General features: G+C 43.8%; 1 protein-coding gene across 1 annotated transcript in view; it reads right to left on the bottom strand.

Moving 5' to 3' along the window:
• Positions 1 to 24943, bottom strand: part of KIAA0586 (KIAA0586 ortholog) — a 198372-nt gene that overhangs the window by 102173 nt on the left and 71256 nt on the right. Inside the window, 10 exon segments of the mRNA XM_040331961.1 lie at positions 3662 to 3845; positions 4110 to 4244; positions 11024 to 11100; positions 14949 to 15190; positions 16828 to 17041; positions 18697 to 18928; positions 21279 to 21397; positions 22481 to 22572; positions 24492 to 24670; positions 24782 to 24859. Of these exon segments, the coding sequence (XP_040187895.1) occupies positions 3662 to 3845; positions 4110 to 4244; positions 11024 to 11100; positions 14949 to 15190; positions 16828 to 17041; positions 18697 to 18928; positions 21279 to 21397; positions 22481 to 22572; positions 24492 to 24670; positions 24782 to 24859 (1552 nt within the window).

The raw sequence follows: 24943 nt of genomic DNA, 5'->3' as shown, positions 1-24943 counted from the left end.
TGTTTTGGTAAATCTAAAGCAGACTGCAGAATCTGTTAGTAGCATGTATGGCTTTTTTCAGAGATCAAGACTCGGTTCACACTGGTGCGCTGCAGGAAACCCTGCCATTCCTGTGCGGGTTCCCTGCAAAATGCTACTTCCGCAGATCGCAGTGCGAACTGTAAAATGGTACAGGAATCGTAGGACATGCGTGTAAACACACATGCGCTCGGATTCCAGTGTGGACCAAAACAAGGGGCCTGCACCATTTTGGTACGAATGCAATGCGATTTTAGCCACACCGTTTGTATGGCTGAATTTGCATAGCACAGACATCGCATTAGATGTGCACAGCAAATCACATGCAGTGTCTGTGATTGCACCCAAAGTTAAAGCGGTGGTTCACCCTCCTTCACATCATTAGACCATTACATTCGGCATCGTAGCGCGAGCTACGGTATGCCGGTCTTAAATTTTTAATCCCCGTACTCACTGTGCTATCGCTCATTGAAGAATCCGACTCCCGCGGGGAATGGGCGTGCCTATGGAGAGGGAGGATGATTGACGGCCGGCTCTGGCACGTCACGCTCCCCGACGACAGCCGGAGTAGGTCTCGGTTCTTCACGGCGCCTGCGCACAGGCTATGCGCAGGCGCCGTGAATAGCCAAGCCTATTTTGGCTATTTCCGGAGAAGCGTGACGTGCCAGGGCCGGCCGTCAATCACCTTCTCTCACCATAGGAACGCCCATTCCCCGGAATCTTCAATGAGCCATAGCAGTGAGTACGGGGATAAAAAATGTAAGACCGGCATACCGTAGCTCGCGCTACGATGCCGAATGTAATGGTCTAATAAAAAAAAAACATTTTTTTTTTTTTTTAACAGGGTGAACCCCCGCTTTAATATTTCACGTAATTTGCTTTTGTAGGTAATTGCCTTTTATGTGTGGCTTTTCTTTACACTCTTACAGAATTGCCCAACATAAACCATTTTAACCGTTTAATTGTCATCAATGTTTTTTCTCTGTGGGATATAGAACACACTTAAGCCTAGTACACAGTAGGTTGGACGGGAAAAAAAAAAACAGCTCAGAAGGAGCCGCTGTATATTAAGTATTTGATGTTAGTACAGCGATCTCTCCTGCTGTGCTATTGTGTTCTGACGGCTTTGACCCCCCCCCCCCCTCTGCCAGAACTCTCCAGTCAGCACTCCGGAATGAACTTCGGCTGCAGTACAACACATTGGCCGAATGTCGGCTGGTTTCTACTGAACAGACCGATGCCACCAGACATTGGGCTTGTGTGTACTAAGCTTTAAGGCAGGGTTTGACAAATTTGCTTGGAATATAGGAGCCAGCTAAAAACGTTAGAAGCCAGGAACGCGCCCCGTCCCGACGAGCTCACGTGCAGAAGTGAACGCATACGTGAGTAGCGCCCGCATATGAAAGCGGTGTTCAAACCACACATGTGAGGTATTAGTAGAGCGAGAGCAATAATTCTAGCCCTAGAACTGTAGAATTTTTCAAACGTCGCCTATGGAGATTTTAAAAGGGTAAAAGTTTGTTGCCATTCCACGAGCGGACGCAATTTTGAAGTGTGACATGTTGGGTATCAATTTTCTCGGCATAACATGATCTTTCACAATATAAAATAAATTGGGCTAACTTTACTGTTGTCTTATTTTTTTAATAAAAAAAAAAAAAAAAAATTCCCCAAAAAAAAAGTGTGCTTGTAAGACCGCTGCGCAAATACTGTGTGACAAAAAGTATTGCAACGACCGCCATTTTATTCTCTAGGGTGTTAGAATAAAAAATATATAATGTTTGGGGGTTCTAACTTCTAAGTAAAGGGAAGGAGATGGAAACTGGCAGGGAAGTTCCATTAGCATTGCTGGTTGCCTTGTCATACCAACGGCCACCACAAGAGGGCGACAGATTCCAGAAGGAACCATAGGACTGCAGAAGGCCGCAAAGCCGGGCCTCAATTACCAGTTGGCACGGCCCGACGCGATCGCGAGGGGGGGTGCGCACGGAGACAGGGTACCCCAGCTGTGCCGCCCCAAGAGCCAGGTCCCTAATTCCGTCTGGGGTTTGTCGAGCCCTGCTTTAAGCTTGGTTCACATTGGTAGCAAAGGTGTAGTTTGGCAGTGTTTTCAATGCTTGTCCAATGACCCCAGAGCTGGTGGGTATTAAAGGATTTACTGAGTTGTATTTCCACGTTAGACTAAGGCTCTGTTCACATCTCAGAATCACAAGCTAAATCAGCATGTTCGTGCCCGTGATTTGCAATAGCGGAAAATCGCCGGACGCCCGTGCGTTGCCCATCGATTTTAATAGCACCCCAAAAATGTGGCACGATTTTCCCGCGATTTCATGCCTGTCGCCCGAATGAAGTACATGAACTTTTTTAGGGCGACGGGCGTCCTGCGATTCCATTTGTGCGATTTGACCACGATTGTCTCCCCCCCAAATGCCTAGATGTGAACGGAGCCTTAGTTGCACCATGCAACTTGAATACTGAAAAAAAAAATATATACATAACAGATGATGTAATCCTTCCCCGATTTATCCAACAAACCACAAAAAAAAAAAAAAAAGAATACCGTATTTTCTGGCGTATAAGACGACTTTTTAACCCCTGAAATTTTTCTTAAAAGTTGGGGGTCGTCTTATACACCGATAACCTAACCGCGGCCGTCCATTTTCAAAAGCCGCGCCTCCTCCTTCTGCTGTTCCGTTATAGGCAGGGCGAGAGGGCATCCATGGTAGGCGGAACGCTGAACACAGTGTCTCCTGGGAAGCTGAGTGTTCCGCCTATCACGGAACAGCAGAAGGAGGAGGCGCGGCTTTTGAAAATGAACGGCCACGGTCAGAGATTTAGCATGTCAGGGATAAGGTAAGGGATCGAGACATGCAGTGAGACAGTGAAGCATGTAACAGTGGCACAGTGAGGCATGCAACAGTGGCACAGTGAGGCATGCAACAGTGGCACAGTGAGGCATGCAACAGTGGCACAGTGAGGCATGCAACAGTGGCACAGTGAGGCATGCAACAGTGGCACAGTGAGGCATGCAACAGTGGCACAGTGAGGCATGCAACAGTGGCACAGTGAGGCATGCAACAGTGGCACAGTGAGGCATGCAACAGTGGCACAGTGAGGCATGCAACAGTGGCACAGTGAGGCATGCAACAGTGGCACAGTGAGGCATGCAACAGTGGCACAGTGAGGCATGCAACAGTGGCACAGTGAGGCATGCAACAGTGGCACAGTGAGGCATGCAACAGTGGCACAGTGAGGCATGCAACGGTGGCACAGTGAGGCATGCAACGCTGGCACAGTGAGGCATGCAACGGTGGCACAGTGAGGCATGTAATGGTGGCACAGTCTGGCATGTAATGGTGGCACAGTCTGGCATGTAATGGTGGCACAGTCTGGCATGTAATGGTGGCACAGTCTGGCATGTAATGGTGGCACAGTCTGGCATGTAATGGTGGCACAGTCTGGCATGTAATGGCACAGTGAGGTGAGGCGAGGCATGACTAGTAGGAAGGGGGTAGTCTTATACGGTGAGTATATACCAAAACCAACATTTTAGCTGGAAAATTAGGGGGTCGTCTTATACGCCGGCAAATACGGTAACAGTTATTAGGAGTTCTGTGCTTTAATTCAAGTAGATGTGTATAACCTGGTATATTAGTGCATTGTCCAGGGGACGACGGACGATTCGGAGGTTGTCCAGCAGTCTGGCCAACATTAGAAGGCCTATCCATAAACAGAGAGTGTCCCACCAGGACTTGCTCTGCAGCCGTGGTCAGCTTTGGCCTCTGACCTTCGCTGATCTCCCCCAAGCTGCTGTCCTCTCCGGAGCTCTAGGAAAAAAAAAAAAAGACGACAATGAAGAGCAATATAAACAATCTCTTCCAGAGAATAATAAAAACTATTCTGTGAAAGCCTGGTAGGATTCATGCCATGTGGGGTTACAGGCATGAATAACAAGCTGCTGTTAAAATAGCTTCTAAAAATAGAGGTGAAAATTGCTAATACATGACGGCCACACACATATTTCCAAGAAGCTATCAGTTTACATAACGGTGTTTTATTGCTGGATGCCAGAATGGAGGAGCGGAACGTACCTCGAGATGGTAGAAAGCCTCATGTGGCGCAACAAGATCTTGATTAAATTTGGCTAAAAGCGAGAGGATGGGGTCCCGATGTGCTCCTCTGTGAGGTCCCTGTATTACCTGTCCTTCACTGGGGGGGTCAAATTCCTGCAGGAGGAGAACAAGGCCGCTTGTTATTGGCAGGATGACTTTCTCACTTAAGTACTGCTGCAGTCAGACAAAACTTCAGATGGAATGTTAATGTAAAAACAGTCACATGTGTTCATATAAAAGGATTTCTGTTTAATAAAATCCTTACAGCTACACAACGAGTTACATGGCAAAAGCCAATAAACGGTAAGAAAACTCATAACATAATACGAATGGAAACCACACTCAATGGTGCAAAAGCGGAACCTTACCCATAACAACTTGATAAAAAAAAATACCGTATTTTCCGGCGTATAAGACGACCTTTTGAATGCAAAAAAATGCATCCAAAGTCGGGGGTCGTTTTATACGCCGATGACAGTCTCCGTCAGGCTGCGGGCATCCATGATTTAAAAGCCGCGCCTCCTCCTGAGACTGTTCCGTGATAGGCGGAACACAAATTTTCCCAGCAGGGCCTCTGTTCAGTGTTCCGCCTATCACGGATGCCTTCTCATCCTCGGACGAGAGGACATCCGTGATAGGCGGAACACTGAACAGAGGCCCTGCTGGGAAAATTTGTGTTCCGCCTATCACGGAACAGTCTGAGGAGAAGGCGTGGCTTTTGAATCATGGATGCCCACAGCCTGGAAGCCAGAATCTGCAAAAAAATAAGGCAGGGAGATCGTCTTGGCCGGCACAGTGGGGGCAAGTGATGGCACAGTGGGGGCAAGTGATGGCACAGTGGGGGCAAGTGGTGGCACAGTGGGGGCAAGTGGTGGCACAGTGGGGGCAAGTGGTGGCACAGTGGGGGCATGTAATGTAATGGTACAGTGGAGGCATGTAATGGCACAGTGAGATTTGAAAAAAAGCCTGTTTCTGTCAGCGGCTGTTCCTGTCAGTGGTTGTTCCGGCTACCCCTCAGCTTCCAGAAAGACTAGTAGGAAGGGGGTAGTCTTATATGGCGAGTATATCCCAAAACCAAAATTTTTCCTGGAAAAATAGGGGGTCGTCTTATACGCCCAGTCGTCTTATACACCGGCAAATACAGATTTATTTTAGCAAGGAACATTTGCTGTAAATTGCCTCCAGCATTGTTACGGTTTCTTCTTACTGGGGCTGCCATTTTGCTAAAGCCCAGAGCCCCTAAACAGCAGTTTTATTTACTTTTTTATTAACAAACATGTCATACTTATCTCCACTGTGCAGTTTGTTTTGCACAGAGTGGCCCCGATCCTCCTGTTCTGCAGTCCCACAGCGGCTCTCACGGCTCCTCCGCGCAAAAGATGACCCCCTCTGGGAAGCTCTCTCCCGAGGGGTTACCTTGTGGGCGCGCTGTTGAGTCATACACTCGGCGTCCATAGCCACCGAATGTATGACTCGGTCCTGCCCCCCAGGTCATCGAATTTGATTGACAGCGGCGGGGGCTATGCTGCTATCAATCAGTCCAATGAATAGCAGAGAAGCAGTGGAGAGAGCGACGTGGGATCGCCCCCACGGAAATTCGGGGCTCAGGTAAGTAAAACGGGGGGGGGGGGGGCGGACAGTGCAAGGTGTTTTTTCACCTTAAAGTGGATGTAAACCCGATTCATGAAATTTGAGCTGGGCACAAATATCTGCAGTATTTTGTTATCTCTTTTCAATGAGCTAAGTCTTCTAGCTCTCTTCTGAACTGTTCCCCTGTTATCAGCCTGAGAACTATTTTTTGACCTTTTAGACAAAAGCAACCTGAATCTTGTCAAAGGAGGTTGCTAAAATAGATTAGCAGGGAGCAGCTCCGATTACAAAACAGCTCCGATAGTCTCTGCCTATGAGGAGAGGGGGTGTGTGCCTTTCTTCCAATCGGCAATGTTGGTTATCTTGGCTGTATGCCCAGACATCACACTCTTTGTTTACCAGGAAGAGAAAGTCTCCTAACACGATCTCAACTTTCTAAACAGTATATAAATGTGAACACAACAGATAAACATATAAAACTTATGTAGGGAGATTTGGTTAATCTATGTGTATAGTCTGAGGCTGTTCACTTCACTGGGTGTATGGAGGGTTTACATTCACTTTAATGCATAAGATGCATTAAGGTGAAAAAACACGAAGGTTTACAATCCCTTTAAAGCTTCGTACAAACGGTACGATTGTTGGCCAACCCAGCGTCTGATTTTTGTCAAAAGGGCGTGTGCCAGGATCTTGTCTTGCATACTAACATTGCACAATTGTCGTGCCACAAACACGAACATAGTGACGCACTACGAGGAATTTCAGCTCTTGAGCGCCACCCTTTGGGCCCCTTCTGCTAATATCGTGTTTGGTAAGCATCGATTCCGAGCATGCGTGTTTGTACTTTCGACTTTTGTGTGACAGATTTGATTACTGACCATACAAAAATCAGACGTGGAGCTATTCTCGGCCGAAAATTTACTAGCTTCTCATCCAACATTTGTTGGTCGAAAATTGGACAACAATTGTCAAAAGGAGCGTACCAACAGTAAGAATTTAGGACAACAGTCTGTAAACAGACAATTCCCTTATTCATTTCCATTTCATTTTATTTATTTCAGGTGCTTATAAAGCGTTGTCAATTTACACAGCACTTTACATACACATTGTACATTCACATACTACCCTCAAGTAGCTTACAATCTAAAGGTCCCTAACTCACATTAATACTAGGGCCAATTTAGAAAGGATCCAATTAACCTACCAACATGTCTTTGGAGTGTGGGAGGAAACCGGAGCACCCAGAGCAAACCCACGCAGGCACAGGGAGAAGATGCAAACTCCAAGCAGGTGGTGTCATGGTTGGGATTCGAACCGCGACCCTTTTGCGGCTAGGCAAAAGTGCTATCCACTACACCACATTGCACTTAGTGATGTAAGGCTTGGATACAGCTGCTCGGCCATGAAAACCCATTCCATGAAGCTCTCTATGCACTGTTGTGCTAATCTGAAGGCCACAGGAGGTCTATAGCTATTGACTCTGCAGACAGTTGTCGAATTCTGCGCACTATGCGCTTCAGCATACTCTGACCCCGCTCTGCTCTGTCATTTTATATGGCTTACCACTTTGTGGCAGAGTTGCTGTTGATCCCAGTGGCTTCCACTTTGTTATAATACCACTAACAATAACTGTGGAATATTTAGTAGCAAGGAAATTTCACGTATGGACTTATTGCACAGGTGGCAACCTATCACAATACCATGCTTGAATTCACTGACCCATTCTTTTGAGGCGTTAACGGTGCGCTTTTTTGAAAGTCACATGACAAACTGCTGCAAGAACCATTTTGAGGCACTTTTGAAGCACTTTTCAGGCAGTTCCCATTCATTTTAATGGAGAGGGGAGCTTTTGAGGCACTTTTTAGCGCTCCAAACATGCTCCGTAGATGCTGCTTGCAGGAGTTTTTCCACCTCCCCACCAGTGCACCGCCCCTGTGTAAAAGCATTCATTGACCTTAACGGAAATAGGTTTTCGTGAGCTTCTCAGGCACAAAAGCACCTGAAAAGCACCTCAGTGTCAAAGGGGTCTTAGGGTGGAGGAATACTAGCACTTTATAGTTTATTGAACAGTGGATGGATATTCATATTGAGACTCAACATTCATCAAGGAATTTTTTACTCTTTATAGGACCCTTTCATGGAACTTTTAGATTGCCAAAATAGTGGTGGAAGAGCTTTATTTTGCACATTGTGGGAATAGCACCAATAGTGACACACTTAGGGTTATTCTTTGAATGAGGTTTAACATTTATGTGCTACACTCTTTTTAGCATTTTTACATAGCTATACCTGCAAAAAGGTGCAGACCTAAAGTTCCACTTTAAAACGGAATTCTGGGTAAACCACTAAATAGGCAGATCATCTACTCTGATGTTTATGGTTTTAGAGCCAGTGTCAATAGGTCTGGGCTGTGTTGATGAATAAATGCAGCCTGCTTTAGATAGCAATTTGAGACCCTGTTGAGATCACTCAAAAGGTCCATTATAGGTGAACATGCAGTTGACCTCATTCAAGCTGCTCTTGCACTGTAAACAAAAATAAGCAACTTGATTCCTTTGGGCCTTTTTAGACAACTACGTTTACAACACTAAAAAAAACAGATCTCTTTAATTATATCCAGGTATAATAAAATATACCGTATATTATAACGGTTGATACATAACCAAATACTTATACATTTAAAGTGGAGTTCCGGCCACAATTTCACTTTTTATATATAAATACCCCTGTAATACACAAGCTTAATGTATTCTAGTAAAGTTAGTCTGTAAACTAAAGTCCGTTTTGTTAGGTTGTTACAGCATTTAGACACTTTATAAAATAGAAATTGACTGGGGCCATCTTAAGTGTGGGCATCATGAAGCCAGACTGTATGACTTCCTGGATTTCAGCCTTGCAGATCTCGCACATGCTCAGTGCTGCACAAGCAGTGTAATAGGTTTCAGATCAGGTTTCAGCACCTGTACTGTCCAAGTCACATGATTCTTCGAGACTGGGGAGTGCATAGACTCCTGGAAAGTTACACCCACTACATTCCCAGGAGTCTGTGCGGTGTAGGTTAGGAAGCTTAAGCACCTAGGTGCAGGAAGTGGGAAGATTAACTATTCTGCCTAGCAATAACACTTTGAAGGCATCTAAAAATAAAAAATAAATTCTTAAAGGACTAATGACATTTTTTTAAAACTACTGATGTAATGTTATATTTATGGGTGGAACTCCACTTTAACATGACTGCCTATATATCCCTGTATGGGGAGATGTGTTATATATTCATCCTGTATAGCTTTATTTGGTAGATCCCTGATACATGGGCCAAATCTGACATTTTTCAATTGTCCATCTCTGTGGGTTGATGGGTAGAACATATATTTTGTATTACAAACCATGCATAAGAAGATTCAGTTGAAATTAAAAGCCAAGTTGCAGGACGGCCCCTCATTTGACACACCCAGCCAGCCATAAAAAACTACCCAACGGGAGAGGCATGCATACACTGAGGCCCAGGAGCAAGGTCACCCCAGTTCTCCCTGAATCTCCATTATTCCAGCCACAGTAATGACAACAGCAGTGTGCAGATCAGCCGATATCGGGATCTACAAAATAAAGCTATAAATAATGACTATATACCGTAACTAATTTCCCCCTATAAAGATACATGGGCAGTCATGGTAATTGTACAAGTCATTTTTATGCATCAGCCATTATAAAGTATATTTTATTACCTGGATACAAAATAAAGAGATATGTTATTATAAGAGGTGTTGTAACAGAGGTTGCCTAATGGGAATCAAGTTGCTTATTTTGGTCTAGTTAGGGATGTTGGCTTGTTTTTGTGTGACCTTTACTGTTCCTCTTGTCTCTCAGATATGATAAACATGCCTACACAGACCCTTACCTGCCAAACAATATTTTTTTGGTAATATACATACCTCTGCTAGACAGGATGATCACATTGCTACTTCTTACTCTGTTTTCCGGATCAATGGACAGAGCTGAAGATGCCGATTTATGGTCCAATGGTCAGACCCGAAGTAGAGAGACGACAAGGGAAGTCACAAAACATGAAGCAGAATTGCTGAACCAGGAAAGAAATGTATCTCTCCCGTCCCGTCTGGTTGTGCAGTGTATAAATCACAAGAATGACAGTACAGGATTACAAATCCCTTGGCAAGTATTCCAGTAAACACAAAAGAATTTGAACTGTGTGTTTTGTGGTTTTATTTTAACATCCAGAGTTCCAAACCTAAAAGATGTGATTTGCAGGGCATACAATGACACTATTGAGGTTTTGGCTATGGTGAATAAACATTGCAAAAAAGATTCCAACTCTGATGCCGCGTACACACGATCATTTTTCGTCATGAATTAAAACAACGTTTTTAAAAACGCAATTTAAAATGATTGTGTGTGGGCTTCACATCGTTTTTCGGCTTCTGAAAAATGTTGTTTTTCGTGTTGTAAAAAATGATCGTGTGTGGGCAAAAACGACGTTTTAAACCCGCGCATGCCCAAAAGCAAGCTATGAGACGGGAGCGCTCGTTCAGGTAAAACTACCATTCATAATGGAGTAAGCACATTCATCACGCTGTAACAGGCAAAAAAGCGCGAATCGTCTTTTACTAACAAGGAATCAGCTAAAAGCAGCCCAAAGGCGAATAGAACTTCCCCTTTAGAGTGCCGTCGTACATGTTGTATGTCACCGCGCTTTGTTCATCATTTTTCCAAAACGATGGTGTGTGGGCAACATCGTTTTTAATGATGAAGTTGGAAAAACGTCGTTTTTTGGACATGCTGAAAAACAACGTTTTTTTTTTTTTAATGCCGAAAAACGATCGTGTGTACGCGGCATGAGTGTGTGTTGGCCATAGCATGGTGGGCAAAGTATGAGATCTATATGACCAATCAATATAAAGTTCAATTCTCTCACAGGGGAAATCAGAACTAGGGATCCCCCAGGGGTTACTATGATTTCCTTCAGCTGTGGTTGACTGACCTCTCCTATTTGATGGTACCCATGTAGTTCTGGGGCCATCACCACTTGGCAAAGCCAGCAGGATGACACTGTGCTCTTTTAAACAGCCTGCAAGGGTAGAATTCAGAGAACTACTGTAAACAGTTGTTAATAGGGGTTCCCAGAGGCATGAAAATTCTTTTAGGGGTTCCTAAAAAGTTGAGAAAGGTTGCTCCAACAAAAGACAAATACTGATTTTTTTTTACAGATACTTGGTGGGCATAGCATTTGTGGGTTTGATCCTCTTTTACTTTTTTTTCCTATAAAAACAAGAGTTCATTGACCCTCTTACCATATCATTGGCATCCCGTAGAGTGCTGGATAAGCTCTCCGTCAGGTTTGGAAAAACAACACCACCTTCTGCTAAAGCTGTAAGAAATAAAAAGAACTGTAAATCCACAATCAAGATTAATGAACTGTTAAACAAAGATGGCTGTTTAACAATAATCATGCAAACCTGAACATTTATTTTATAACATTTATCTATATAATAGCCAGTAAAATTGTGCAGAACAACTGGTGTAAGATGATCAGTTGAAGGAGAAGTCTTGGAAATGATATTGTTTTCTGAACATTGTGTAACCTGAACTGCAAACATTTGGTCCGTGATGGACAAGCTTTCAGCGAGTCCCCAGTGGTAAGAATCATCCACAGGTTTGGAAGAAATACGAGAAGTAAAGCAAAATCATGTTGTGCTCCTCAACTGTGAAAGGCAGCATGTGATGAGGAAATAGGACTACCTTGAAGCACATACAGAACTACAATCTATAAACAGACAAATGTTTCAAATTGTACAATTTACACACATTTACAATATTGAAAACTGCATTTAAAAGCAAAAAAGGATTACAAAAGAGTTCTAAAATAACAATAAATCCGAGTACCATGGGGGCACCATTTGGGGATTTTGATAAGCAGATCTGGACTTTCTAAGCAAATACTAAGACAGGCTTGCAACCTCCCACAACTCCTTATTGGTCTCCGATTTTGCCAAACAAGTGGAAAACGCAATAGGAAGTTTTAGCAACGCAGAAGGGGTTGGGTCAACCTCAACTTGCCAGGAAAGCCAAAATACACACATCAACATTACAGGTTTCTGTATACAGTATATAACCCCCCTACTGGACAAGGTTTAGTTTGCACTGTATATCAAAAACAATATATATATTTTTTCCCCATTAAATATTTTTTTTCTTCCCATTTTTGCACCTCAGCACTGGTGATGTCTTCTGGCATTTTTTACGCTGTTCCCTGACGCGCATATGCTTCAGCACCAACTGCATATCAGCGCTCTAGACCAGTTTACAGAAAATGACAACAGGGTCATGCAGAAGAACACAAGACTGTTGTGACCCCAGAATAAAAAGTGCCCAAAGACATTCGTAGCAGGATAACCAGATTTTTTTATTTTTTGTGGAAAGCCGAATATTCAAAAAGATTGATAAACTCGAAATTACATGTTAAATACATATAAGAGATTTTATCGATTGGGTTTATATATACTTTAACCACTTAAGGACCAGACCAATATGCTGCTAAATGACCCAAGGGGTTTTTACAATTCGGCACTGCGTCGCTTTAACAGACAATTGCGCGGTCGTGCGATGTGGCTCCCAAACAAAATTGGCGTCCTTTTTTTCCCCACAAATAGAGCTTTCTTTTGGTGGTATTTGATCACCTCTGCGGTTTTTATTTTTTGCGCTATAAACAAAAATAGAGCGTACATTTTTTTTTTCGTGACTGCGACATTATGGCGGACACTTCGGACAATTTTGACACATTTTTGGGACAATTGTCATTTTCACAGCAAAAAATGCATTTAAATTGCATTGTTTACTGTGAAAATGACAGTTGCAGTTTGGGAGTTAACCACAGGTGGCGCTGTAGGATTTAGTGTTCACCTAGTGTGTGTTTACAACTGTAGGGGGGTGTGGCTGTAGGACTGACGTCATCGATCGAGTCTCCCTATAAAAGGGATGACTCGATCGATACGCCGCCACAGTGAAGCACGGAGAAGCCGTGTTTACATACGGCTCTCCCCGTTCTTCAGCTCCGGGGAGCGATCGCGACGGAGCGGCTAGAAACAAATAGCCGTGCCGTCGTCCCGGATTGCTCCCCGAGGGAATCCGACCGCCGCATGTAGCGGGGGGGGGGGGTCCCGATCGGACCCCCGACCCGCGGAAAGGCAGGGACGTACAGGTACGCCAATGTGCCTGTACGTGCCATTCTGACGACGTATATGTACATGCGGCGGTCGGGAAGCGGTTAAGATGCATCCAGGTACTTGATAGGGCCTTCACTTCCTTTATGCTGTCATTTTAAAATCCATTTTCAATGGAGATGGTTACTTTAAGTAATAGCATCAGTATTACTCACATGATCCATTTGTACCCCACTCTTATGTTAACCACTTCCATACCGCGCCTATTCGGGCACTTCTCTCATTCATGTAAAAATCATAATTTTTTTTGCTAGAAAATTATTCGGAACCCCCAAACATTATATATATTTTTTTAGCAGACACCCTAGGGAATAAAATGGCGGTCTTTTTATTTCACATAGTATTGCGCAATCATTTTTCAAAGCCTATTTTTTGGAAAAAAAACAGTAAAGTTAGCCCAATTTTTTTGTATAATGTGAAAGATGATGTTATGCCAAGTAAATAGATACAAAACATGTCACACTTTAAAAAACACACTCATGGAATGGCACCAAACTTCGGTACTTAAAAATCTCCATAGGCAAAAAAAAAAATTTATTATTTTTTTTATTTTACTTTTTTTTGCACTTTTTTTTAACATTTAATTTTTTTTTATCACTTTTATTCCTATTACAAGGAATGTAAACATCCCTTGTAATAGGAATCGAATGCGACAAGTCAATAAGACCCCACATCTCTCCTCCAGGCTGGAAAGCATGAGATCGAGAAAAAAAATTCACCGATCTCATGCTGATAGCCGCAAACTCGGCTTTGTTTACATCCGGGAGCCCGGGCGTGACATCATAACGTCGCGCCCGGGCCTCCGACGGTCATAGAGACCGGGAATCTCTATGGTCCTCATCTGGCGCCAGACGATTGTTTCTCCGGGTCCCTGATGGCACGGGAGAGCTCGGAAAAGCATCGGATGGCGGCAAGACGGGTTGTCCCCTCCTGTCTCCTATAAGAACAATCAAGCGGCGAAACTGCCACTATGATCGTTCTTATCGTGCAGAGAATCGCCGGCTGGAAATAATGATATCTGAATGATGCCTGTAGCTGCAGCAATGGATAACATGAAGATACTGAAATCTTGTGTTTCTTTCTTTGGCTCAAAATTGAAATAAATTCAGCAATTATGCTACATAGACTTTCATTGGTTACAAATTGCAGCTACAATATTATTAGTCTGACATAGGCCTATCAGCCAACATGCTTCCTTATCTCACTGATCTTGTGTATACATTTTACAGTGTGAAGGAAAGCCCCCCCTAAGGAAAGCCCGTGTGTATGCCACCCTGTCCGACAGAAGCCGGCCAACACATGACCAGCGCTCTCAGCCAAATGGCAGAAAGCGCTGATCAGAGTGTTCTGGCTGGGGGGGGGGGGGGGGGCCTTCCCGCCTTCCCCTGTCAAAACATAACAGCTCAGAAGGGAGATCATTGTACTTGCTTAGGGAGGAAACAGCTTATAAATGGGAGGGGAGGTGACTGCTGAAATCAGGAGGCATGCTGCCCATTAGTAAAAAAAATAAAACATTTAAAAAAGAAACACAACAACAGGGGTTACAATCACTGGGTGCATGCGTGCGATTTACCTGCATATATGTGAACCGAGCCTAAAGTCTGGTACACACAGAGTACACAATCCAAAGTTAGTACAGCAATCTCCCCACTAAGCTATTGTATTCTGATGGGGGACTGCCTCCCCCGTCAGAATACACTAGTGAGTGCTCTCAACCATTGGCTCAGAGCGCTGATTGGGTGCCAATCGGCAGATCTTTTTCGGACATGCCCCTTCGACAGAAGCCAGCCGATATTCAGCCCATGTGTATGGCTCTTTAGACTTACAATACTATGTAAAATGAGAAGAAGCCTAAACAAATCATTGCATTTATTTCAAATCAGGTAGGGCCCTACATAGTTGATTGTAGATCTAAAGAGATTGTGCAATCAGATGGTATAGTGTGTAGTCATCTGTAGAACTATTCTTTCCCCAGACATCATACTGAAGAACTTACCTCGAGCAACAGCTATCTGTCCGTAGCTATATACAATCTCCCCTTCTGAGATGGGTTTGTCTGTGGTATCAGACTCGGTTACAGTGACGGTCAAGCTACTCTCATCCGTGGAAGGTGCAGACACCGCTGGAGAAGGCGCTGGCGAGGGAGTCCTCTGTTTAGGTGACAATGTGAGAGATTTCTCTGATGAGGCAGCAGAGATTAAGCTTCTTGGTTCTTCTTCTACAGCCACAGTCATTACACTAAAATAAATAGGTGTTTATGTAATTACAAAGTTCTAGAACACTCAAGACACAATAAAAAAAAACACTTTTCTAAGTAAGCTTGTGTGACAGTTGCAAACAGCTCATTACAGAATAAGTATACAACATTTAACTCCTCTTATTTGCCCCCTTTTGTTCTGTTAAATATACCATTAAAAGCATTTTGTTATAACTGGTAACTTAAAACAATACCTGTCCGAAATGTAGAGCATATATACATTTGCTCACTTCTTGTGTTACCTCAATTATCTCTCCTAATTCTTATCTTGGACTAGAGAACAACGTTTGTACTCCTATACTGTGGAGAGAAGGGTAATGGGGGGTTCAATAATTTAGCAAAAGCAACTGGGCAGGGCTGACACCATTCAATCCACAAAAATACTGGTGCAACTTTGTATTCTGACAGCAGGCATACTCTGCTGTTAAAATACACCGATTAGCGGCTGCAGCCGCTGATTAATGACATTTTTCAAGTGTGTTTGTTGAACAGAAGACAATCTACCGATAGAAGGATTACACACAGATGAAAATTGGGCTGAATTTCAGTCCATCCTTACCCACCATCACATGCTCCTCCGCATACCAGGCATTTCTCTTCACTTCAGTGATCTAACAGATTGAAAGGGAAGCATGTGCTCATGGGGAGGGAAGAAGTTAATAGATACCTGTGGCTTTGCCCTGTGTGGGTAAACCACGGGTTCACTTTAAAAAGAAAGGGAATGCAGGTTGCTGTACAATATCGTGTGAAAGCTACCCTTTCTTCATAAACGCTATAGCTATAAAATTATAGGCCAGGTCTGTGCATGCACTCTGCAATCCTATTCATTTCTATAGAAAGCTCTGGAGTACAAGCTAATACTCTGGTGTGCAGCCTCATCTGACATATTTTACTAAAAGACAGAAAAGTATAAGTCTGTGCGCAGGAAGAAGTACAATATACCGTAACCGTACTAAAGGCGTGATTACACTTTATTTCTGCTAGGAAGAGGTACCATAGCTGTTTGTCCTTAGCTGCAGCAATGACAATAGACAGCTCTTCAGGAATTAAAGAAATGTAACAATCTAGGTCAGGGGTGTCAAACTCAATTTCATCGTGGGCCGCATCAGCATTATGATTGCCCTCAAAAGGGCCAGTTGTATCTGTAAGATTAGATGTCCAGCGCATCCCCTCCCCTTACATTAGATATCAAGAGCCACCCCACCATCAGAAGCCGAGTCCCCCACTCTCCCTTACATCACAGTGCACCCCCTTTCCTTATGCTGTTGCTAGGAAGAAGCTAGATGCATTGCTTGAAAGCAGAAAGTAAGGGTCTGGAGGAGGAACAGAAGAGGGCTGGAACTCTCCTGCAGCTGCAGGATAAGTGTGAGGGCCACATGAAGTGGCCTAAAGGGCCGGATTCGGCCCGCAGGCCTGGTGTTTGACACCTGCGATCTAGATATTTTGTGAAATACTTCTGCACACCAAAATAAAATAACAGGTTACACCTCTGGATGTTAATAGCGTGAATCATAACATAGCTGTGAATGTAGATTTTAGAAGAAAATTTAAACCTGCAGCCAGATATGATAATGCCCAGCAACTATCTGGACCTAATGCTAGTGAAGTTTATACTTACGCTGCATCTTTAAACTCAACAGCTTCCGTGAGAGAGTGGGGGTTCTCCTCTTCCAATGGAAGCTCTATTTCACCCCAAGGGTTGGGAGGAGGAGTCTGAACAGCAGGTGGTTCTTTCTCTTCGGATAGGACAGGTGTGGGAGTGGCAACTTTGGGGGGTGAAGGTGCTGGAGTTATTGGGGGTGTGTCAACCTTGACCGGAAGACTCTTCTCTGCTACAAAAGAATGATAAGAAAATTGACAGGGTTTTATATTAAACCAAAGACATTAGAGACATATTGATCGTGTTGCAGATATCTCGCAATATTTATTTTCTGTAATTATGCAATAAATAATGCGTGTGTGTATGTTCATGCCTATTGAAGATGATCCAAATGCCTCTAGGCCCTTCAAGTATTCAGTTTAATGAACATGAAACATGTGCTTGGCTAACCATATGTGCCTATATAGAGGGGTGGGAGACACCTCTTAGATGCAGCATAGTATTGGGAAAACCCTAAAGATCAGGCAAGGTTAATGATAACCAATATGATTACAACAGGTCTTCAGGGGAAAAAGCAAAAGTATATGCTAACCCCACCCCCCCCCAGACAAGAAAATGTCACAGGGAGCAAACAATCTATGATAGTTATTACTCGGTAATGTTCTTTTCCTATATGAACAATTGGCCAAGATGCATGCTACCGTCTGCCAGTACCCTAATTCCGCGTACAGAGGATCGGTCAATCCGATAAAAATGGTCTGATGGACCATTTTCATCAGCCAAACCGATCGTGTGTGGGCCCCATCGGTTATTTATCCATTCTTTAAAAAATGTCAAACTTGTTTTAAAAATTAACCGATGGATACCTAACCGATAGAAAAAAAAAACGATCGTTTGTAGGCACGTCCATCGGTTAAAAATCCACGCATGCTCAGACTAAATTGGGGGACGGGAGCGCTCGTTCTGGTAAAACTAGCGTTCGCTATTGAGATAGCACATTCATCACGCTGTAACAGACAGAAAAGCGCAAATCGTCTTTTACTAACACAAAATCAGCTAAAGCAGCCCCAAGGGTGGCGCCATTGGATTTGAACTTCCCCTTTATAGTGCCGTCATACGTGGTTTACGTCACCGCGTTCTGACACAACCGTTTTTTTAACCGATGGTGTGTAGGCACGACTGACCATCAGTCAGCTTCATCGGTTAACTGATGGAAAAATCCATCAGACCGTTCTCATCGGATTGACCAATCGTGTGTACAGGGCATAAGGCATGAGGACCATCAGCAGATGCAGGAAAATATTTGGCCACATCTGATCATCTTTTGTCTTATGCCACGTACACACGATCGGAAATTCCGACGAGAAAAACGTGGATTTTTTTTCCGACAGAATTTTGTCTCAAACTTGTGTTGCATACGCATGATCACACAAAAATTCAGACCGTCAAGAACGCTGTGACGTACAACACTACAACGAGCCAAGAAAAAGTTCAATGATTATGAGCATGCGATGAATTGATTCTGAGCATGTGTGACTTTTTTGCGTGTGGGAATTGCATACAGACGATCAGAATTTCCGACAAGAACTTTTCCAGTCGGAAATTTTGAGAACCAGCTCTCAAATTTTTGCTGTCGGAAATTCCGACAGAAAAAGTCAGATGGGGCCTACACTGTCGGAATTTCCGACCAAAAGCTCACATCGAACTTTTCTTGTTGGAAATTCCGATCGTGTCTCCGCGGCATAAGGCTAATGTTGACTTCAATTTTCAGCAGCATAAACCTAATGGTGCCATATCTCATAATGAACTAAAAGTTAAAAAACATAATATACTCCTCATTTTGAAATCACAAATATGAGAAGATACCAATATTAGCAAACTACTTACCATGGTCATCAAGCTCTTCTGGTTCTTCTACTGATATTTGTGGAGATAGTTCAGGCGTTTTCACAATGGACGGCTCCCTTGCGGAAGGCAGGGGAGAAGCAGGAGGTGTGCTCTGAGGGGTGGGAACTGGTTCAGGTGTTTTCATGATGGACTTTTCCCTTGGTGAAGGCAGGGGAGAAGCAGGAGGTGTGCTCTGAGGAGTGGGAATTGATGCAATCTCATCAGGGCCAGGCTGTAAAAAGGGAAAACTAAACATAATTTTTGTCTTCAGATTAATACCCACCTATGTGTAACATACTGACTTTTTTATAATCCTCCATGGGAGCCTGGCCATTAGAAGGATGTGAACCCAGATACACAATGACCTATTACACATAGGTTAGTGGAAACGACTGGTTAACTAGAGCCTACCTTTATACAAAAAAACATATGAGGCGAGAGGGTGCCCAGGGAGGTTTTCTAAACTCTGGGGTCCCTGGTTGGAGACCCAGGGCACTGGCGACTCCCTTCTTTCTTTACTTGATGATCCATATTACACACCTACATTATGACATACCGTATTTATCGGGGTATAGCGCGCACCCCTAAAGTTGCCCCGAATTCCTGTGGAAAAAAGTTTTTTTGTACTTACAGTTTTGGTGTCTTGCGCGGCGTCCATCGGCGGCCTCGTCGGGTCCGTCTGCGGCTTCGGGTGTCCTGTTCGTCGGGTCCGGCGTCCTTCTGCGGCGTCCTCCCCGCTCGTTTCCCGCGCCGAGTTTGAATACTGCGCCGACATATACAGAGCGCAGTACACTCGTGTATTGTCGGCAATGCTCGGCTACTCTCGTGCCGACGTCCTGTACGTCCAGGACGTCAGCGCGGGAGGAGCCGAGACTGCCCTACAATACACGAGTGTACTGCGCTCGGTAATTGTTCTGTACTCTACTCACATATGTTCATGTTGGCAATATTAGATTGCTACCATGTTGCTAACATTTGTGTTGTTGTGCCTAAAAAGTCCAAGCTCTCTTTATCCAATTTTATTCCACTCTAAATGGGACGTGGCACCTTATTTCTTTGTAGTGTCCACAGTACAACTCTGTGTTGATATAGTAATCATTTTTCACTTATTTCTTTATCTCTCTAATCTCTCCTCCTCTCAGCATGCTTGCTGTATAGTAGACTGCAGGAGGCTAATACCAGTTCAGATTCAGGAACTTACACTGCTTCCATTAAAAAAAAAAAGATAATTAACGAAATAATATGATTACAGAGCTGCTTTAATTAGTTGCTTTAATATCTGTATGGAATTCTGAATGTTTAAAGATCAAGAAAATAATTAGCCTAGCCATTAGAAAGATATTACTTTTTTTCTCATGGGGCGGAGCAAACTAAAACCACGAGCGAACACCAAGGCCCGGATTCACATACATCGGCGCATATTTATGCAGGCGTAGCGCATCTAATATACGCTACGCCGGCGCAGCGCACAGAGGCAAGCACTGGATTCACAAAGCACTTGCTCCCACTCCCTCTTAAAGATACGCTGGGTTTCTTCGGCGTAAGCCAGCGTAGGTGGAAGTGGGCTTGAGGCATGCTAATGAGGCGTGACCTCATGCAAATGATGGGCCAAGCGCCATAGAAGTGCTTAAAATGAACGGCGCATGCGCCGTCCCGTGGCCGCATCCCAGTGCGCATGCTCAGAATCACGTTGAAACAACTGTCTAAGATACGTAAATCACTGCCTACGACGTGAACGTAACCTACGCCTAGTCATATTCACGTACAACGTAAACGACAAAAGATACGACGGCTTGTTTTCCCTGGTCCATACCTTTGCATGACTTGCGCCTCTCCTATATGGGGAATAACTTTACGCCGGACGTACGACTTACGCAAAGCGCGTATATTATGTGCAGGGCGCAACTACATTTGTGAATCGGCGTATCTCCCTCATTTGCATATGCGCATAGAAAATCTGTGGGAGCGCCACTTGCGGCCAGCGTAAATATGCGCCAACGATACGCCGGCGTAGGAAAGTTACGTCGGTCGGATGAAGCCTATTTTCAGGCGTATTTAGTTTTGTGGGCACGGCGCACAGATACGACGGCGCATATTTACACTTACGCGGCGTATCTCGAGATACGTCGGCGCAAGTGCTTTGTGAATCCGGCCCTAAATTCTTAAATTAGTGCAAAAAGAAAAACGGAGGAAATAGAAATCTTAGTTTTTACAAAGTCAGTTGGGAAGATCAGTGCTACCATCAAATGCTTCTTTCATTTAGCCACAGCTTACATATTAATTTCTAAATAAAATGACCAAATTTGGGTAGATTTCATCTAAAAAAGCATTATTGTTGAAAACACTGTCACTTTGTCCACTCAGAGCAAAGTGACAGTGTCTGCTAACGGCTTACATCACCAACAAAGTACACTCGACCATCCTCCCTTCCTCACTGCCGGCATCCACCATGGGTAAGCTTTAGTGTCAAAATGGTGGATGTCGTAACTGCTCTTACTCATAACACAGTGTTAGACCCTTACTGATATAAATAAGTAAAACAAAATGATAAAATATAACATAAAAATTCAATACTTATTTACCTGCACATCAGGCTGTTCCAGAGAATGAGTTGGCACAGCTCGAGCCTCTCTCAGCATGATGGCGATAATCTCTGCCAAAGCTTCTTCGACATAGTTGCGAATTAAACTGGAATCCACACCTGCAAAAAGAAAAAATGGCAAGACTTTACCTCCAACTACAAACAAGAAGATGATCTCTGAAATAACTGTACGGAATAAAAAAAATAAAAAATTAAAAGCAAAAAGATATTTCATCAGAAAAAAACTCAGTCAATAGGGAAGACATTAGAAACATACAGACCCCCCAAGGTTTTTAGCTTTAAGAAGCTAGGGGCTCGTTGTACATTTTAAATGTGCAAAGAGTCATATTCTATACAATATTTGGCCAAAAGACTGAGGACACCTGAACATTACACCTACATGAGCTTGCTGGACATTACATTCCACAACCATGGGCATTTACATGGAGGTGCCCCTCTCATTTGTGGCTATAACAGCCTTCACCCTCCTGGTAAGGCTTTCTACAAGATTTCGAATTTGTTCCCATTCAGCCAAAATATTAAAGTATTTCAGAGAGTGGCCCTAAACCTCCTCTTCCGGGGTCCATTGCCAGCGCTATTGGCTTCTCCTGAGTGCCAACATAGTAGGCCAGGCTAAAACATGGAATATTCAGGCTCAAACTTACCGACCAATTAGCAACCAACCAAATTCACCTGTCTAACAGTGTATGTTAAAAACAGAGGTTTACTTGCATGCATTTGCAAATGCATGTGTAAGCTGCAGGCCCCGTCAAGGCTCTCTGTATACTGCAGTCCTAACTATAATATTGCATTTTAAGTCTCCTCAGTAGGAGCACATAGTAGGTCAGGCTGTGAAGGACACACACAGAGCGCAGCCTGTTGTGGCTTGCCCCCCCGCTCTCTGCTCACAAGATTTGCTTGACAGCAACAGTAGCCAATGGTTACCGCTGCTGCCTCCGATGCCTGTAAGGAGAGAAAGCAGCACTGCTGTTCCTGGGCTCAGAACTGGATAAAGATAGGTAAGTATTTGGAGGGGGGGGGGGTGTCATGGAAGGTTAAGGTAAAAAAAAATATGCCTTAACAACCACTTTAATAATTTGGGGTGTCTATACACGTTTGGCTATAAGCGTTATGGTCAGATGCCATTAAATACTCAACCATGTAATGTATTAGAATATATAGAACAACAAAAAATATACATACCAGCATCTGAGGCTCCGTTAGACTGGTCATCATTGGATGTGGTCACTGGATGCCTCTCATCGATGATACGAGCTATTACTTCTTGCTTCACCCTAACATAAAAAAATGAGAGTTGGTAACTGCATGGGTGCTCCAACCGGTGGCTCTCTTGCTGGAAATGATTGTTCCCAGCTTAATATCCTGTTTACCTGGCATAACGCAGCTTTAAACTCCCTAAGGGACATTATAATGCTCCTCTGGTTTAACTATATTTATCTCTGGATTATGCTGCCACTATAAGAAGAAGCCACTATAAGAAGTAATTACTATACATGGTGCAAGGTTGGTACTTTTGTTGGCGATTATTAGGGTTGTCCCGATACCGATACTAGTATCGGTACCGATTCCGAGTATTTGCGGGAGTACTCGTACTCCCGCAAATACCCCCGATACCGAAATAGAATACTTGCCCCCCCCCCCCGCCGCCACATCCCCGCTTGGTTAATACGGGCGGGGAACATTACAGCTTTCATCTGAATAGCTGTAGTGTTTCCCGCCGTGCCGCATATAGACACTCCCCCTTGCTCGGGTGAACTGTCCAATTCCGAGCAAGGGGGAGTGTCTATACGCAGCGCGGCGCGAAAGACTACAGCTATTCAAATGAAAGCTGTAATGTTCCCCGCCCGTATTAACCAAGCGGCGGCACGGCGCGGCAGCATGTATGGTAAGAGGGACATGGCTGCATATATGGGGGGGGGCATGGCTGCACATGGGGGGGACATGGCTGGATATGGGGGGGACATGGCTGGATATGGGGGGGGACATGGCTGGATATAGGGGGGACATGGCTGGATATAGGGGGGACATGGCTGGATATAGGGGGGGGACATGGCTGGATATGGGGGGGGACATGGCTGCATATATGGGGGGGGGGGGACATGGCTGCATTTGTGGGGGGGGGGACATGGCTGCATTTGTGGGGGGGACATGGCTGCATTTGGGGACACATTTAAAAAAAAGTATCGGTATTCGGTATCGGCGAGTACTTGAAAAAAAGTATCGGTACTTGTACTCAGTCCTAAAAAAGTGGTATCGGGACAACCTTAGCGATTATACAACCTTACAATGTCATTGTCAAGTTACAGACACATTAAGACCCTTTCCGGTGTACAGGGCTGAATGTTGGTAATTTCTTTGACCTGCTCCTCATTATGCCTATTTTTCTTGTTAAAAAAATGATAGGCTGTTTTATAGTTTTGCTACAAAAAAAAAAAAGAGGAATACAACATTGAACAAACTTTTCCATATTTCTTTTTTCTTTCTATACATGAGAAACTGAAGGGAAATGATCAAAACTGGACCAGTTGTGCATGGCAGTGAATTTGATTCTTTCATTTTAAAGCTTACCCAAAAAAAGCTGAAGATAGTAGCTGAGGGTGCCATGCACAGCTGTTCCAGATTCTGCCCGCTCCAGTGTTGATGACATTCCCCTCAATGTCTTCATGTATGGCCATTTTCAACCAAGTCTGACATTGGCATCTTACTTTGACTAAATCTGAAAATGGTCCACGATGACAGAGGTTGGCCTTATATCCTCTTTGGAATTAACTACTAGAACTGGAATAATTTGCACATAGGACAGAAAAAGGTAATGGCGCTATAGTAGGTACAGCTGTCCTGTGTCCCCAAAGCACATGGAAACTCCTGAACCTGCAGTAGTTAAAAAGACATTCCCGATATGCTAATCTTATGCATGAGAACACATCTGATGAGCCTTAGTAACAGCTTGAAGCATTGGAAATCTCTTCATGCAGAGAAAATACATGGAAGCCCCTAATACAGAAGATGCAACCTTCCTAAGTACAGCGAAATTCATGATTACATGGGAAACTGGGGACAGACATGTGGAAATCTTACTGATGGTTTACCTGAGACAGGAGAAGTTAATGAGTACATCCAATAAATGGGAAATGTCATTTTTTGTGGACAAATACAAATACATGGATAGAAAAAAAATGGCAGAATGGCTCACCAGCTGATGAGCCTGTTTACCAAGATCTCATTCCTATCTGGAATATCAGTTATGGTTTGTAGAGGGGGTACTACTGGAGGGAATGGAATTCCATCATGTTGGGTTACATGCGTCTCCCCTCTGCCACTTAATTCCAACATTAAGGTTGGTGGTAAAAGTGCTTCATCTTCTTCCTCTTCCTAGAAAACAAAGATTTGGTGAATAAGGATTTCATTAGAGAGTCATTTTAACTGGAAGAGAACAGACCATGTACAGTCACACACGTTCCCCAATCTGTAGCTGTGTATTACCTCAGAGAAATCTGGTTCTTCATAAGAGGTGCCAGGCAGGGCCAGGATTTCTTCTTCAGTTTCGACATTTACAGGCATCTTAAAACAAAGCGAATCAAATGTAAAGTAAACCGATCACAAAAATAGGCTAATTAAAATTATTACATTGATAAAAAAATGCAA

This window comes from Rana temporaria, chromosome 13 (assembly GCF_905171775.1).
Source record: "Rana temporaria chromosome 13, aRanTem1.1, whole genome shotgun sequence".
NCBI lineage: Eukaryota > Metazoa > Chordata > Amphibia > Anura > Ranidae > Rana > Rana temporaria.
The sequence above is the reverse complement of the archived record's forward strand: the minus strand, read 5'-3'. Positions and strand labels throughout refer to the sequence as shown.